Source organism: Nicotiana sylvestris, chromosome 9, assembly GCF_000393655.2.
Source record: "Nicotiana sylvestris chromosome 9, ASM39365v2, whole genome shotgun sequence".
In the NCBI taxonomy this organism is placed as follows: domain Eukaryota; kingdom Viridiplantae; phylum Streptophyta; class Magnoliopsida; order Solanales; family Solanaceae; genus Nicotiana; species Nicotiana sylvestris.
Window position 1 is genome coordinate 139,160,185 of NC_091065.1, and position 17,398 is coordinate 139,177,582.

General features: G+C 42.0%; 1 protein-coding gene across 1 annotated transcript; it reads right to left on the reverse strand.

Annotated features, from left to right (window-relative positions):
- Nucleotides 1–211: 211 nt before the first annotated feature.
- Nucleotides 212–15,384, reverse strand: LOC104227715 (protein trichome birefringence-like 43). The gene is made up of 7 exons (XM_009780018.2): nucleotides 15,381–15,384; nucleotides 11,613–11,786; nucleotides 2,546–2,828; nucleotides 2,098–2,269; nucleotides 1,361–1,539; nucleotides 571–729; nucleotides 212–470 (listed from the first exon to the last, which is right to left on the reverse strand). The coding sequence occupies exons 1-7, from the start codon at nucleotides 15,382–15,384 to the stop codon at nucleotides 212–214; spliced, it is 1,230 nt and encodes a 409-aa protein (XP_009778320.2).
- Between the last annotated feature and the right edge of the window lie 2,014 nt (nucleotides 15,385–17,398).

Here is a 17,398-nt window from a genome sequence, read left to right on the forward strand (position 1 = left end):
AATATACTTTATAAGAAAAAGAAATGGTTTCTATTTTTAATACATATTTTTTTCAAAAAAAATACTAGTTTTCAAAAGAAATTGGAGCATAACCGTCGTATTACATATTCTTGTTCTGAGCACTCTATGTTTTATCCCCTAAAAAGATAAGAAAAGAAATAAAAACAAAGGAATGGTATGCCTCCCACTTCTCTCTTTACATAATGGTGATCTAAAATTGATCAAGAACTGCACTTAAGAGTTGATTCCAAGTATCAGCAACACCAGCCACACACCAATGTGTGCAGTCTATGTTCCTATGTCCACCAAACCCATAAACTGAAGGATGTCCGTCTGCTCTGTACTGTGATAATGTTGTTACGTTTAATAAATGAACTGGTTTTTTCATCCCTCTCAAAACCTTCTCTAATACCAATTCTCCTGGACGAGGTCCTTGTGTACTCTTCAATGGTTGTGTTACTCCAGCACAACTGATTTAATAGTTAAATATCATACTGTCAGTGAACAAAACTTAAACTTGTATTTTATAGTATGTTTACCATGCTAAGTATAAAATTGTCTTAAACTCACTTGTCATGGTCAGGAGAAACTCCTTGGAAAAATATTTTAGTTTTTGTTGTATCTACTTCAGAGTCCACCCATTTTGCCCAGGTATTCAGTGCTTTCTCATATAAGATTAACCGGGGTGCGTCTTTGTATGTAGAGTTGCCATCTTGAACAAGATCCCAACTGCAAAAGCAATCATAATAATATGACCAAACTTAGAATTCCATCAATTAATGAAAGTAGGTTTGATATGTATTGACGATGCAAAGATATTTAATAAATTCAAGTCTCTTATAAGATAATTACAAGTAAATTTATATGACAAACATTAGTTAATAACCTTTACATATGATAAAATTAAGTGATAGTACAAAAAATCTAAAAGGGCAGCCCGGCACAAAGCATCTCGCGTTTATGCAGGATCCGATGAAAGGCCGCAACCCAAGGAGTGTGATGTAGGTAGTATTTGATGCAACCGTTAGTAGTTGATTCCGTGGCTCGAACCCGTGATATATAGGTAGTGGCGAAGCCAAAAATTTTCTCAAAGATGTTCAAATTTGAAATAAGTGAAAAAAAATTACGATAAAGAGTGTTCAATATATGTTATATACCTCTAATATTTTACCTATATATAGTATAATTTTCTGGTGAAGGGTGGTCAGTTGACCACCTTATAAGACATGTGCCTTCGCCCCCACTTATAGGCCACACAAAGACAACTCAACTGTTGTTCCAAGTCTCCCCTTCATAGTGAACAAAATCTATACGCTATAATTAAGGTAGAAATATGGAAAACTGATTGAAGAGTACTTACGCTTGTTTTCTACCAGTATGAAGCCACCAATGCCAAGAATCAAAGATGAGGACATCTATTTCTTTCCATTGAGCAGCTGCACTGAGAGAATCCAGCATCAACACTCGCGTCCCGTTGTTCTTTGTAATAATGTCTACTAGGAAAGCATCTCGGAGTATCGAGTACGACGTATTGTATTTCTGCATTTTGGCAATGTATTCAAGAATCAAATATATGGGACTTGGAAATTAAAGAACTTGATTAATAGTCTATTTTAGAATCACCGTAACAGTTTAGAGAATAAATCAATTATCAACACAACATTTTATTGACAATGAATTAGTGATGAAAGAGTCAGGGATGCCGAATAGACGGATTGAACTACGTTTGGGTAGGTTAAAACGGTCATAAATTATAACTTACCCAATGGTTGCTTGGGTTAGGAACTTAGGATGAGAGAGTCAATTGGGGTTAAATTATTAGTCGTAACTCAGCCCCTTCAACTCACGTCATTTTTCATTTATTTATTTGTTCTTTTATAATTTGTTATATATATACCAAATCAAAACTAATAAAAGATTTTTCTTTATTTATCATGACATATTAAACAAGTCAAACGCCAAAAAGAAAAAGAGATCTACCTATTATCTATATTTTAATAAGTTATCTTATCGGTCAATTTTATATATGCGTGCAGTCCAAATAGTTGGCTCAAGATTTTAAATGAGTTAAATTTTACATTCGTAGGAAAAACATACTGAAAATGTGAAGATTGAAGTTCCTCCTATCCTTTTGGAAGTATACTCAGATTGTGGATCGGCTGCATGTAGCATACAAGTGAGAGATTGCCATTGATCAAGGCTTAGTGAATCCCCAACAAACATCAACCGCCTCCCCTTCAATTTGAGTTGAAATTCTGTCGCATTAAACCTACAAAACACAACATATACAGCTAAGTAAATTAACAAAAAATAGAAGGTAAAAAGATAAAACAACCAATGTCAATTTTAAAAAAAAAATACAGATTCAAGAAAAAAAAAAGGTAGCCTGGTGCAAAAGCATCCCGCAGAATTTAGGGAAGAGCCGCCTCCAAGGGATATGATGTAAACAGCCTACCCTAATGCAAATATTGGTGACTGCTTCCACGGCTAAGATCTGTGACTTATAGATTACAGGTGGACTAACTTTACAGATTCAAGAAAGTACCTAGGTAAATTGCACCCAGTGGGTTGCCATCTATATTTGAGATAATCCTTATCTGGCCTTCCATTCTTTAAACAATCAAACTGCTTTTCAATGAATGGACACATTGATGAACCGTAAAGAGGGTAACAATCGTCATAAACCCAATTTCCTTGGAAGAGATCACAGCCGTTGGTTCCCAACTGGTTTAAATCATTGATCAACTTTCCATGTACATTGTTCAACATGCAAAGAAGTACAAATAATGCAGAAGCTGCACCAACAGCTAGAGAAAAACTACCCATCACTATAAGAAGCCAAAAAAAAAAAGGTTTATGCTCTTTTTTCTGTCAATTTTCTTTCTAGACTACACAAAATATCATAAATTGTATGTGTAAGTGTTTCTGTAAGTTTTAAACTCTATTATTGAGAATGTTGAGGCAAATATACCTCTGTATAGATAAGGATGGAAGGGTTAGCAGGAATCTCCTATATAGTGTATAAATGTCTCATCGTATAATATTCTTCCTTTTATTGAGTTTCTTCAATTATGAAGAGAATGGACATAATTTTAAACCATGTAGATCTAATGTAATCGGGTTGGAAATTATGTTAATGGAAAGTGCATGATAAATAATGGTCTATATTTATTGGTATTACTTATTTAGAAGAATAAACAAAGTCAAGTAATAAATATAATTAATAAATCTCTTGTTTCATAACTAGATTAATGAAATGTAGTTAAAAATTGATTCACACTAATGTCTTCCTTATTTGCCTTATCTTGATTGTTTGTTTGTTTGCTTTTTTAATTTATTTATAATACTTATACTAGTTGATATAGCGAGGCTTTGATAATTTTCTGATTTTGAGAGTTTACTAATCAGGATTATCAAGTTTCCAACTATCCTAGCCTGAAAGGTGCTCCAAAAAAGAAAACATTTATCCTTAAATCTTTTGTGTAAACGCTTTGATAAGTATAAATTCCATTTATTGTCTAGTTAACTAAATTAATCTCAAGTATAAATTTTTTACTTTAATTGGATAATAAGCAATTTTATTCCTAAACAAAGTTTAAATCTTAGTCCAAAAATACTTTCAAAAGCTCGAGCTTTAGCTAGCTATGTTTTTCTTGGTCCAAATATGTCACGACCCAAAAAAAACCACTAGTCGTGATGACACCTAACTCGATCCGCTGGGTAAGCCAACTAACAGCCAATACAATCCAACTGAGATTATAAAAAATAGAGAAGAACTATCTGAACATTTAAAAAGTTAACCCAAGAATTGATAGTACGAATCATGGGCTTCTAAGATTTGGAATTTACATAACTGTTACAAATAAATACATGATCTGTTCGAAAGTTACATAAACATATTAGCAAAAACTAAAGCTACCAAGGACAAGTGTCGGCTATATCCGGAGTGCACTAACAGCTTCAGAGTCGGCTCCCGATATCACCACCAGCTCCACTTTACACTCTCCCTGACATGATAATGTATATACAATAGTGTAACCTTACTATGCACATACCCGGGTGTGATCCCATGTCACCCTGCTTCATATAAGCCGCAACACAACTGTTTACCGTAAAAATGGTAACAACAATTAAATTTGTAGATGGGATTCTAAAAATATGTGATCTATTCCCGAGCTAGTTGTTAGAGCAGCTGATGCTAACAATATGGAGTTTAATGATGAAATGTGAGCTAAAAGGAGATAGTAATCGAACCGAAGGGCCTGTTGCCCGGGTGTAGGTCTGATCGATGAGGGACCTCGGGGTCGATGACAAGGTCGAGTTCGAGGTATCGGGGATAGTCGGGGACGGGATAACAGGTGAGGATATAATTAACAAGGCTCTTTATGGCCACTACAAAGCTATATAACGAAGAGCAAGTAAGAGAACGATATATATTAAGATGACTTCGAGTTAATACCAAGTGATAAACAAAGAGCAAATAAGAAGGTAATAATGCTAAATGGCTTCGAGCCAGTGAGGGCAAGCGAATTAGAGAGGAGAAAGAGAGAGAAGATATTATTGCACTTGAGTAGAATGGTTGGAGCTCTGCCTTTACAGGGTGTTAGCGACTCCCCTTTTATAGAAAGGGGGAAGTCCCAACTTCGTACAAGATACGTTGTGTGATAAAAGAAATAGGATGGGATAACCAGCTAACTTTGCGATGTACACGTGGGCTGATGTCGAGCCGCTTGAATAGACCTGATCGACCACAGGTGTATTCCTCGGGAGTTCCCTACGTTCATCGGGGCTTTGGTCGACATTATCCTTGGCAGGATACCAACTGATCTTGAGGGGCATGACAGGCTCGAGATCCCGGGCTTCTGGGGTCACCCTTCGAGGTATTCAGTCGAGGAGAAATTGTCCTCCCAGATTTCACCTTCCACAGATTGTCTCCGCGTTTCTTAGAGGGAAGTGATAAGAAATGATGTTGACGCCCCACTTCTCGATCTCCCATAACGACGTCGCGCTGACGGCGCAGTCCCTCTTTTATGGGTGTCGAGGTGCCTCGCCTTTCTGCTTCTCCAAGATTACCAGAAACATCGTGTTTATTTGATCTTTATTGCTATCGATTTAGCTTCTATGAGCGCATTGATTGCACCTACTGTTACGCTTTTCGAGGGCGCTGATGGCGTCGTCAGTTACTTTGCCTTCCCTATAAATGGGACTTTTCGTGGTTGGCTTTTTATCCAAATTTCCTTTGACACCCATTTTTTCATCCTTTCCTGCTATCTTGAATTTCTACCATCTCGTCATGTTTAAATCTCGTATCCTCAAGATTTTACGCCATGTGTATCACAGCCCAATCCTCGATCCTCTTTTGATTGGGAGAAGTCGTGCCGCTGTGATGCTGTTGTTGTTGTTGTTATCATTAGCCCGGGGTGATGAGGAAGTGGACCGACTTCCTCCGACCCCGGGGATGTTTTGATTATGCACCGCTGCTTAAGAGGGAGCTCGGATTATACACTGCTGCTCACCCTCCTCCCTCGGCTCGCCGTGTTACACCCTTTTTGGATTCCAGGGGGGTGCGTCGGTGGTCTCTGCCGCATGTTGCCTTTCGGGCTGAGGCAATGTCTCAAGAAGTGGCTTCAAAAAGGCAGTACTGACAGAGTTCGTACTAGCCAAATTTTTCACCCAGCCACTTCTCGTATTCTTCCGGCTTCTCCTTTGTCATTTTGCTCTTCTCCCCAGCCTTCCTTTTCCATACCCTCCCTTTTGAAGATGTCATTCCGGGAGGATCCGGATGTGGTCCCGAGGGGATCAGACTTGGAAGATATTGTCTTTGAGGTCATACACCTGAGAGGATGATGACAGAGATGCAGCATGAATAGGCTAGATCCTTAGGCTCCTGTTGTATGCATATCACTTGTACTTCTTCTCTTTTTCGTAAAGATCCTCTGTGGGTTTTTGTAATCATATGTAATGTAACTATATGTAAGGACCCCTCGAGGTTCATTGTAAGCGAACATTTGTATAAATACAAAGATATTTTCTTGATTTCTTCCTTCGACACTTGCTGTATTTCTTTATATTTTTGGCAACTTCGAGTGCATGATCTTGTTTTATCGCCTGTGATACTAGCTTTGAGTATTTTCCCCGGCCTTTGGTTGATGAAACGGCTTTGTGCAGGGTCTTTTGTGACTCCTCGAATCATAATCATGAAGGAGCTTTTATCGGGGCGAGACAGGCTCGTGCTTATGAGGAGAGTACATTATTCTATCCTGATGTTTCCAGAGTCCTTAGTTCCGGAGCAGTGGTTCCTTTGGGCCAACAAGGGTTGGGCCACCAGGAGGGTGCTCGGTCGTCGAGTAAGTGTCCGGCTTCACTTCGTGGTAGGTTTCAGCATGATCCCTCCGTATCTCGGGTCTTTGAGCTGTTCCGTCAAGGGGCTATACTTCGGGGGGCACTGGATGTGGGCAGGCCCCTTAGGCTTCTTGGCGAGGGAAAAAGGGTCGAGTTGGTGCACTGACGATTCGGGACATATCGGAGCTCGCTTTACAAAAACCTTTCGGTGAGGCAGGAGTCTTCTTGTGGTAAGCGTTTTGCCTTTTCGACCTTAGGGGTGGAGCTGATCGAGCTAGGAATACCTGAAGTATTAAAATGCAGGTGAGCTTCGATCCGAGTGGATATGATTGTGAAGCTGTAGCTTGATTCCTCAAAAGTCCGGATTGGTAACAACCGGTGCCTGGACTGGCATAGTACTAAGATTGGACCGAGGATGATGAAGGAGTGGCGATTTGAGCCGGGTCGGAGCGGACCTTCGAGGGATGAGTTCGTCTTAGATCTTCGGGACAGGCGCTTGAAGAGACCCATGCCAGGGGTTTCGTCCTTCTAGAAGGATTTGCTTGAGCGAAGGTAGTCGTGCATGATGCCCGGTTTGTTTATTGTCGACGCTATGAAGAACGAGGCTGGGGCTGGTAGGCCGTAACCTTTTAAGGGTGGAGTGTAGATTTTGCCACTTTGTATTTTGCTGTTTATAGAGCATGTTTGTAGATGGAGAGCGTACCTTTCACGCATATATATAAAATGAGATAAATCTTGAAATTTTTCCTCCTTTATATCTCTTCCCGTATCGCCTTTGATCCGGTGGTCTGGTTTTTGTGTTTTGGCGGGATCCTCGTGGGTTCGGAACTGATCGGGCAGGCCCAGAGCTTTCAAGTACGATCCTTTATACGAGCAGGTGTTGGGGCCTTTATGTTTTGCCCAGCTGTTTTAGGCTCAGTCTCTGAGTCAGGCCTTTATTTGAGCTTGCTTATCCTTCGGTCTCATGTGCCCGTATGGGCGGACGATGATTGTTCTCTTTTCTAGTCCTTAAGTATTTCACTATTTCATCCATTCTAGGTCCAGACTTCGAGCCGTGTTGCGACTCGAGTTTTAATTGACCCATAAGTTCTTTCATGCCTGCATGGGCGGTCGACGATGGCCATTTGTGTTCCGGGTCGAAGTGACCTCACAGGCACGTGTCTTGGAGGCTCACTCAGCTGGCGATAGTGGCTTTTATGCCGTGCCCTTAGGCATATTGTAGTTTACTTGTTTTGGGTCCAGTCTCCAAGTGACTCGAGTTCCAATTGACCCTTAAGCTCTTTTCTGCCTGCATGGGCGGGCAACGATGGCCTTTTGTGCAAGGGTTGAAGCGACCTTACAAGTGCATGGCCCAGAGGCTCACTTTAGCTGGCGATAGTGGCATTTATGCCGTGCCCTTAGCATATCGTAGTTTAACCATTTCGGGTTTAATCTCCGAGTCGCGTTGCGATTCGAGCTTTAATTGACCCTTAGGTACTTTCCTGCCTGCATGGGCAGATGGCGATGACCTTTTGCGCTTCGGGTCGAAGCGACCTTACAGGTGGATGGCCCGGAGACTCACATAGCTGGCGATAGTGGCTTTTATGCCGTGCCCTTAGGCATATTGTACTTTAACCATTTCAGGTCCAGTCTTCGAGTCGCGTTTCGATTTGAGCTTTAATTGACTCTTAAGTTATCAATTTTCAAGCTGGCGACAATGGCTCTTACGCTGTTTGATCGTAGAGACCTTTTAATATGTGGTCTGGAGGCTTGCATAGTTAACTATTTTAGATCCGGTCTCCGAATCGGGTTACGATTCGAGCTCATTTTAATCCTCAAGTTGTCAATTTTCAAGCTGGCGACAATGGCTCTTACGCTGTTTGGTCGTAGAGACCTTTTAGTGTGCAGACCGTAGGCTTGTTTTGCTAGCGACAATGGCTCTTACGTTGTTTCGCCCGTGGGCTTTTTGTAGGCATTGGTTTCCGCTTGTTAAGGTCTTTTGAAATAGTTTTGCCTGACCCGTTATTGGTTCTGGAAGAACCTCAATATCAAGTCGTTATCGGCGATGTTTCGAGCACCTCAGAAGGTTCAAAGCTCATAGGCTGAGTAGGTCAAAGCATTGTGATTTAGAGCTGACGTGGTCGAAGCTCATTTTTGCATGTTGAGGGAAGCCTTGTTTTAATCGGTTCTTTCTGAAGTATATTCGAAGTAGTGGCCTGCGATTTTTAGTGATGGTCGGGCATCCCCGAGTCGCGTTAGTTTGGCTGTATCAGCTGTTTTGACCGTAGTCATATGTGTTTAGCCGGAGCCATTTTTGATCCTGAGTGATAGTTTAGGCGTCTACACCGAGGGTATGCCCTTTTGTGATTCTTACAAATGTGACGTATAGCCTAAACTTCCGAATTTTCATGCATGTTGAGGTCTTACAGTTTTTGATGTAATGTAGAATAGATCTGGTTATGCCGAATCTGCCCGCTAGGGGTCTTACAGTTTTGGGTATTCTAGCACATGGAGATTGGCGATGAATGACAGTCTCCGAGTCATCGAATTTTTTTGAAAGCGTGTAGACCGCTTTTTGTGAGCTCGGAGTTTCTTTGTAGGGGCTTTATGAGCCCGGAGTTTCGACCCTGGGGTCACGCGAGTGCTAAATTGCTGATGCTAAGTCTCCGAGCATTTCGGAATGCAACCAGCGAAGGGGTCCCTGCCGGGAATATACTGTGCTTTTCTTGTTTGGAGAATGGGATGCTAAAAGACATTCTTCAATCCATTGCCATAATATATTTTGTTGCGTTGAGTTGACCTATACCAGGTCAATGTCGATCGCTTGGAGGTTTGTCTTGCCCGAAATGTTTTGTGATTTTAAAGCCTCGATCCGGAGGCCGTTGGAGCGTTTTGAACTGCTGGCGCTCGTTCCTGAGCTTTTTAAGGCGTTTTTGTGAAAGAATTATTACCCTACTCTGAGAAGGAGTTCCCTCCCCCTCTTTTTTTTTTGAAAAAAGGTATTTTTTGATTGATCGATACAATGGTACATGTTTTTGCCGACGGGGCCTGACTATATCGGCCGTTTGGTCCGATACATCATTTTCCTACGGGAAACCTCATTTGGCGTTTTTCAAAACTCCTTTGAGCGGGCAGTTTTCCGGGGGGAATTCCCCTTGCTTGCTCAAAAGTCGGCCGTAGGGATAAGTATTGACTATTCTTTATGGAGTTCCCCCTTAAGCAGCTTGAGGACGTTGCCTCGTTAAAAACCTTGACGGTAAAAACCCTTCTTCTGGGATAAAAACTCGGTCGAAGGAAAAGAGTTCAACGGGTGCGCCTCTGGGGCCTCGATGTCTTTTAATAGCACTAACGTCCTGAGAGTTCTGATTAGGTGCCTACACGAAGGTTATTTCCAAATTTTGCAATAAAATAAAAAGGAATGGTCGTACTTTGAAACGAGATATGCTGGAGATGCCTTGGGATTGGTCTACTATAATTGCCCGGGGGCGTAGATGCGGCATGGATATCCACTTTGTTTTGTCAAGTTCGACCGGGTGCGAAACCTGGTTTGCCCATTGTTTCATTCAGGGGCGGAGGCATGAGCGTTGGTATTACATCGTGTATAGCGAACATTTCCCTTGCCGCGTGTTGTTCCTTGTAGACGGTTTTGATCCCGTCCTTTGTCGGGAATTTTATCACCTGGTAGAGGGTGGATGGTACTGCTCTCATGCAGTGTATCCATGGCCGTCCAAATAAGGCGTTATACCTTATATCTCATTCGACGACATGGAATTTGGTGTCTTGGGTTGTGCCGGCCATGGTACTGGAAGGACGATTTCTCCTTTCGTCGTTTAGCTCACCATATTGAATCCATTGAGGACACGAGTGGTGGGCACGATTTGTTCGAGCAGCCCGAGATGTTCTATCACCCCCGACCTGATGATATTGGCCGAGCTACCTGGATCCACTAGTACAAATTTTATCTGAAAAGAATTTACAAGAAAGAAGATTAGCAGGGCGTCTTTGTGGGGTTGAGACAGGGCCTCGATGTCCTCTTCGTTGAACGTGAGGGTGTCTTCGGGGATATATCCCCGAGTCCGTTTTTCTCTGGTGATGGATATTTTCATTCTTCTCATTACGGGTTCATGTGTGGCATCGATGCCCCACATGATCATGTGGATGACGTGTTGTGGCTCATTTGCCTTATTTTTCTTAGTTGCCTCCATCTCTCGAAATTGATTTTTGGCCCGATCGCTGAGGAATTCCCGAAGGTGCCCCTTATTGAGCAGCCGAGCCACTTCTTCTCGTAGTTGATTGCAATCCTTGGTCTTGTGACCGTGCGTGTTGTGGAACTCGCACACTAAGTTGTAATTTCTCTGCGAAGGGTCTGAAACATCAATGTAGAAATTGTATTCCGATAAGTAGGGCTCGTTTGTTGGCACTATGTTTTGATCGAACCTGGTTCTATTGACGAGCCCTCGAGGGTCCTGTACTCGATCTATCCTCCAATCGTTGCGAGGCAGGTTGCGCCTTAGGGCGTTCCATCTGTCTTCGAGGTACGACTGGTAGCTTTATTTATTTGGTTTCGATTCTTTTACCAGGAGTCTGTTTGGGTACACTGAGCCCGAAGGGGCTCCCAGTTGGTCGTCCTCGACCCTGATCTTTGATTGGTACTTGTTGTGGACGTCCGACCAGGTCACGACCGGATATTCGATCAGGTTCGGCTTCAGCTGTTTCGTGGCCACGAGCTTCATTCCTTCAGGCCTTGGGTGAAGGTCTGTACTGCCCGGTCGTCAGAGACTGGCGGCAGCTCCATCCATTCCATCTGGAAGCGGGACATGAATTCCCCCAGCATCTCGCTCTCTTTTTGCTTAATTTGAAAACGTCATACTTCCTTGTTGATATCTTGATGGCTCCACCATATGCCTTAGAAAAGGAGTATGCTAACATGGCGAATGAATCAATGGAGTTGGGAGCCTAGTTGTGATACCACATCATGGCCCCCTTCGAAAGTGTTTCTCCGAATTTTTTCAGCAATACGGACTCGATATCATTCTTTGTATCGTTACCTTTTACTGCGCAGGTATAGGCTATAATGCGTTCGTTGGGGTCGGTGGTACCGTTGTATTTAGGGATTTCCAGCATTCTGAACTTTTTAGGAATGGGTTTTGGGGCCTCTTCCTCGGGGAACGGCCTCTGTATGAACTTCTTCAAATCCAAACCTTTCAGGATCGGGGGTGCTCCCGGGATCTAATCCACCCTAGAGTTGTAGGTCTCGACCTTTTTATCGTTGGCTGTAATTATCTTCTCACCTGACTCAATCCTTTTGGTGCAGTCCTCAAGCATCATTACTATGGCAGGGTCAACCACTGACCCGTTATTGCTTGATCTTTCGGGCACTTGCTCGACGGGGGAGCTGTCTCTGGTGCCGCTGTGATGGGAGTTCTCAGATGGCTTTGCAACTGAGCAATGGCCAGCTGCTGTGCCTGCAACATTTCAAAAATAACATGAAGACTAACTTCCTGTTTTTTCCGGGCCGGGGTTTTTTGAGCTTCCTATCGATCGGTGTGTCGTATGCTCCTGTCGGTGTTAGAAGTTTCGTCGACTTGTTATGCATCCTGTGAGTCTGCGTCCGCTAGAATCGGTCCGGGCGCATTATCGGGATTTTTTAGTGGTACTCCAGCGATCGGGACAGCCACGCCATTTTCCCCGTGGTTTTTGAGGTTTTCGTTCTCGAGTTCGATTACTGAGCCAAACATTTTGACCTGAAATCAAAGGATATTGAACAAGAAAAAGTGTGAAGGATAATGTGCATTTGTGCAATGACACTAACAAGAAAATAATCACTATTATTTTTAGCCCCACTGTGGGCGCCAAACTGTTTACCGTGAAAATGGTAACAACAATTAAATTTGTAGATGGGATTCTAAAAATACGTGATCTATTCCCGAGCTAGTTGTTAGACCAGTTGATGCTAATAATATGGAGTTCAATGATAAAATGTAAGCTAAAACGAGATAGTAATCGAACCGAAGGGCCTGCTGCCCGGGTGTAGGTCTGATCGATGAGGGACCTCGGGGTCGATGACAGGGTCGAATTCTAGGCATCGGGGATAGTCGGGGATGGAATAACAGGTGAGGATATAATTAAACAAGGCTCTTTATGGCCACTACTAAGCTATATAACGAAGAGCAAGTAAGAGAATGATAGATATTAAGGCGACTTCGAGCTAATACCAAGTGATAAACAAAGAGCAGATAAGAAGGTAATAAAGGTAAATGGCTTCGAGCCAGTGAGGGCAAGTGAGTTAGAGAGGAGAAAGAGAGAGAAGATATTATTGCACTTGAGTAGAATAGTTGGAGCTCTGCCTTTACAAGGTGTTAACGACTCCCTTTTTATAGAAAGGGGAAGTCCCAAATTCGTACAAGATACGTTGCGTGATAAAAGAAATAGGATGGGACAACCAGCTAACTTTGCGATGTACACGTGGGCTGATGTCGAGCAGCTTGAATAGACCTGATCGACCCTGGGTGTATTCCTCGGGAGTTCCCTGCGTTCATCGGGGCTTTGGTCGACATTATCCTTGGCAGGATACCGGCCGATCTTGAGGGGCGTGACTGGCTCGAGATCTCGGGATTATGGGATCACCCTTCGAGGTATTCAGTCGAGGAGAAATCGGCCTCCCAGATTTCACCGTACACAACAATATAACTAGTGATCCTTACTTCAACCTTGGTCCTTAAACCTTAGAACCCAATTTCTAACATCCAGAATTCATTACAAGACTCGAATCCCACATATACACACTATATAAGTCTAAACAAGTTGTATTAAGTCATAACCATAACCCAAGCTGTAATCACATGATACACCCCATCACTCAGATATTCACAACAGGAACTGCTGACCACCATTGCTGCCCAAAAATAAATTCGGTGCCGGTAGTGAACCTCATGTCGATTAGAACCTCGTTCAAAACCTTCACACCCTGCCGATGATGAAAGAAACACGCATAGGCTCTTAACCACTCATCTGATCAATAAATCAAGAAGCTCACACGTCTGACCAGAGCCGTTGCCCAAATCCTCCATAGAAACATAGTATCATTCTTCCAAACATTCCTTATCACAATACGATAGTGCAAATCTCAGGTCTAAAAACCTCATCTCCGCCAATACAAGCAGCCCAACCGACAAGTCTCGATAAAATCATATGGAGCCCCACACAACCCGGTTCTGTACACCACAAGTAGTAATTCAAACATGACAGATGACCGTAAGAGTGCTAAATAAGAAGATTACTAAACAATTTAAGCATGCAGAGAAATTTTAGCATTTTCTTATGAACTATTTTCAACAAGGTCAAAGTAAAAATACACGAAGTTAGCATCAGGAATTACATTTCATCACAATACTATTGTAGCGTGCAACCCGATATCATCATATCAATCCACATGGGGTACCCATCGAGCCATACACTCGTGCTCACTGATCACATGCATCAATATCAAGCACAATAGAGTGCACAAAATATAAGTGTGGGAAAATTTTAGGAACAAACAATACTGTGAAGAACAAGAACAACTATGGTGTAATAAGCAAATCAACATCACGAATGCCATCTCGTCCATAATGCCATGAGGCCTAAATTGAATCACAATATGCATGCGAAGAATCATGTAACCCTCACAACCCATCATAGCATAAAAGAGAAACACAAAACATAGACCAAGGCGCGAATAGAATCTATTCCACTCGATGATATACCTGTGGTAACAGCTGCGTAGGAGCAAGCCAGTCTCGATCTAATACAGAATACACATCCTCATTAGGCTCTAACATAATTCCCAAACTAGATTCTGATCATTCCCGAACAGGCAAACAACCTTCCACAAGCCCAAAGTAACCTTTCTATAACACATACCATCAATCACCCAATCTTCCACAATCCTTCACAAGTTGCAATCAAGGAATAGTCTTCCAACGAGAATATCCAATGTCTGAACCTCTTGTATACCAGGATTTCCATACCCGATCTCAACACCGCTACTCAAATAGCTGATGCGTCATTCATACTCCATCATCTTACAAAAAAATAACCACAAGTCAAAAGACAATGTACCTGCCAACAGGCAAAATCTCCTCCGGTGGGAACAAATAGTGACAAAAAAACCTTAAACACCCAAAATCGTCCGTGTCATTAAGAACTCATATCCTTCCCTCCAAAACTAAACCGCAACATTGTACATGCAACTTTTCAACCCCACACGGCGCATCACCTCTAACATGCTAACCCGCGACACCACGAAAGTTCCATAATAAACTCTGAGCCATGTGCAAATTGAACACCTCATCAACCGCGAACCTTGCATTTAACTCAATCTAGGGGAACATCACCACACACAATATAGCTTCTATACCTGTAGTAAATACCAACTCCGGCCGTAGTCATAACCATGATGAATTCTTTGGAACTCATTAACACATAATCGAGTAATCAGAACCAATCGCCTCTAACTTAACCGAGTCACGCAAATTGCCAACCCGAAAGTAACTCAATCCGATATGACCTCCCTAAAGGAACCTCCCGGGGACCCGGAGCCATTTCTTGCATCTCTCCAATATTGACATGTAGACCTTTCTTGACAAGGAAATACTGCAGATCCGATTACCATTCACTACCAATTTCAAGCCTACCCATAGACAAATTCAAAAGTCCTTAAAGGCTACATAAGACCTGGAACTCACCAGAACCTTCTCGATAACGACTCACCTTACTCTGATCTTCAATACACAGCTAATACACATCGATCAACCCATTTCTTCACCAGCATAGGACCATTCGAAGAAATAACCAAACAATCCCTCGGTCAGGAAACTGATACGACCCATGATCCTATAATTCGGTTGTCATTAGCAGACTCCACCACTTAGCCCGAAGCCATAGAACACCTCATCGGTAACTCAAAGAATCATATCTTCATAGCATGCCCTGATCTGGCACGACTATTTAGTTGAATACTTCAAAGACTCATGTAATACCGATCATAAAACACTCCAAAGACTCTTCCAAGTGCTTACCCATCCTTGCAATAATCGAACAACTTCCCCAAATGCTCTGAAATAATGACATATGCACTCCACCGAATGGAAATCTCATACGAGACACACGATCCAAACTCATCACGCAGGATATGGCTTACCGGCCATACTTAAATCGGCACCTTACCATGAACCCACCTTAATCACAACAGCAAGGCCACCAGCCAATATTTCCAAATCTATGCTTATCAACCAGATATAAGAACCTGCCTCGTACCATCAATGAACAACTGGAAGGTTTAATACTGCATCTACTCCTAAGGCTAGACAACATATCATGATGATAATCAAGCATACATAGCCCTTCGTAATCTATCTACAACGTCACAAATCATCGGTGCATAGAGAATACTGAGTGCGCAACATCACATATGAGCGATGAAGAGCCAAAGTCGTAGATTTCAAAATGAGACAAGGTCGCACGATAAGGAAAAAAGAAAGGGAAATTATCCTAAATGCCCTGTAGCCTCCCGAAGATAGGTATGGACGTCATCATACCGATCCACACACGACTCGTAGAACCTACGAACCTAGTGCTCGGATACCAACTTGTCACAACCCAAAAAAATCACTAGTCGTGATGGCACCTAACTGGATCCGCTAGGTAATCCAACTAACAGTCAATATAATCCACCTGAGATTATAGGAAAATAGAGGAGAACTATCTAAACATTTACAAAATTAACCCAGGAACTGATAGTACGAATCATGAGCTTCTAAGATTTTGAATTTACAAAATTGTTACAAATAAATACACGATCTGTTCGAAAGTTATATAAACAGATTAGCAAAATCTAAAGCTACCAAGGATAAGTGGCAGCTATATCTGGAGTGCACGAACATCTTCAGAGTCAGCTCCCGACATCACCAGCAGCTCCGCTTCAAAAGTCTGCACGCAAGCTGCAGAAGTGTAGTATGAGTACAACCGACCCCATATACCCAGTAAGTATCTTGTCTAACCTCGTCGAATTAGTGATAAGGCTTTTTAGTTAAAATATACTCACTGATAAAACCTGCACCGAAAACCAGCAATAGAACTATACTACGACATAACAGAAAGGAATACATGGAACGCATATACAAAATAATAACTAAGTGCTAACAGAGATCACAATTTAATTACTTCCAATACCTTGACCAATATTTTCCTTAGAACGAAAACCAATAAACCACGACAGTCACTTCATAGCTTTCATAGCACGAGGAACGTACTTACATATCAAGTCAATTACACGGCAACACCCTTCATGCTTTTATCTTATTCTCACCCAATATACATATAACCGTAACAACCGGATGACAGAAATTCCGATAACAAGAATTACAAAGTAGGAAATATGCAAGTAGCAATAATGAACGAGGATATACATGTGGGCAACAGAAATAGACTAGGCAAAAGGCGTATGAGTAATGATAGCAATTGGGGGGAAAACACGGAATATCAACCTCAACTAACTAGTATGGTGGAGGCCTAGGTGAAAGCATAACAAATAAGAACGGAAAACACAATATTTTCAAGTTAACAAGTAGAGGCATGAATGACTTACATGGTGGAAGGTTTGTAGTAAAGTGAAACCAAATAGATACGACTTGAGTGTAATTATAACAATAGGAAATAGGCATGGTATTTGCAAGTTAAGTAAGTAGAAGGTATAATCAACATAACAACAATTGGGATAGAGATCAATGACAGAACAATAGCAACAAGTCACATAAGATCTATAATTACGACAATCACAGCTCAAGGTAAGACATGAACGTATACACGGAAAACAAATATCACAACATAATGCATGTCCCTCATCCTCACCTGCACGGAAATACCAATCGCACCATGATCTCACGATAATATAGAAGCATAACAATATAAATGAAATGTCACAACATCACCCTTCATACTTTTACTCTCAAATGATATGACACGGCATCACCCTTCGTGCTTTTACTCTCAATAATGTGGCACGATATCACCCTTGATGCTTTTACTCTCAATAATA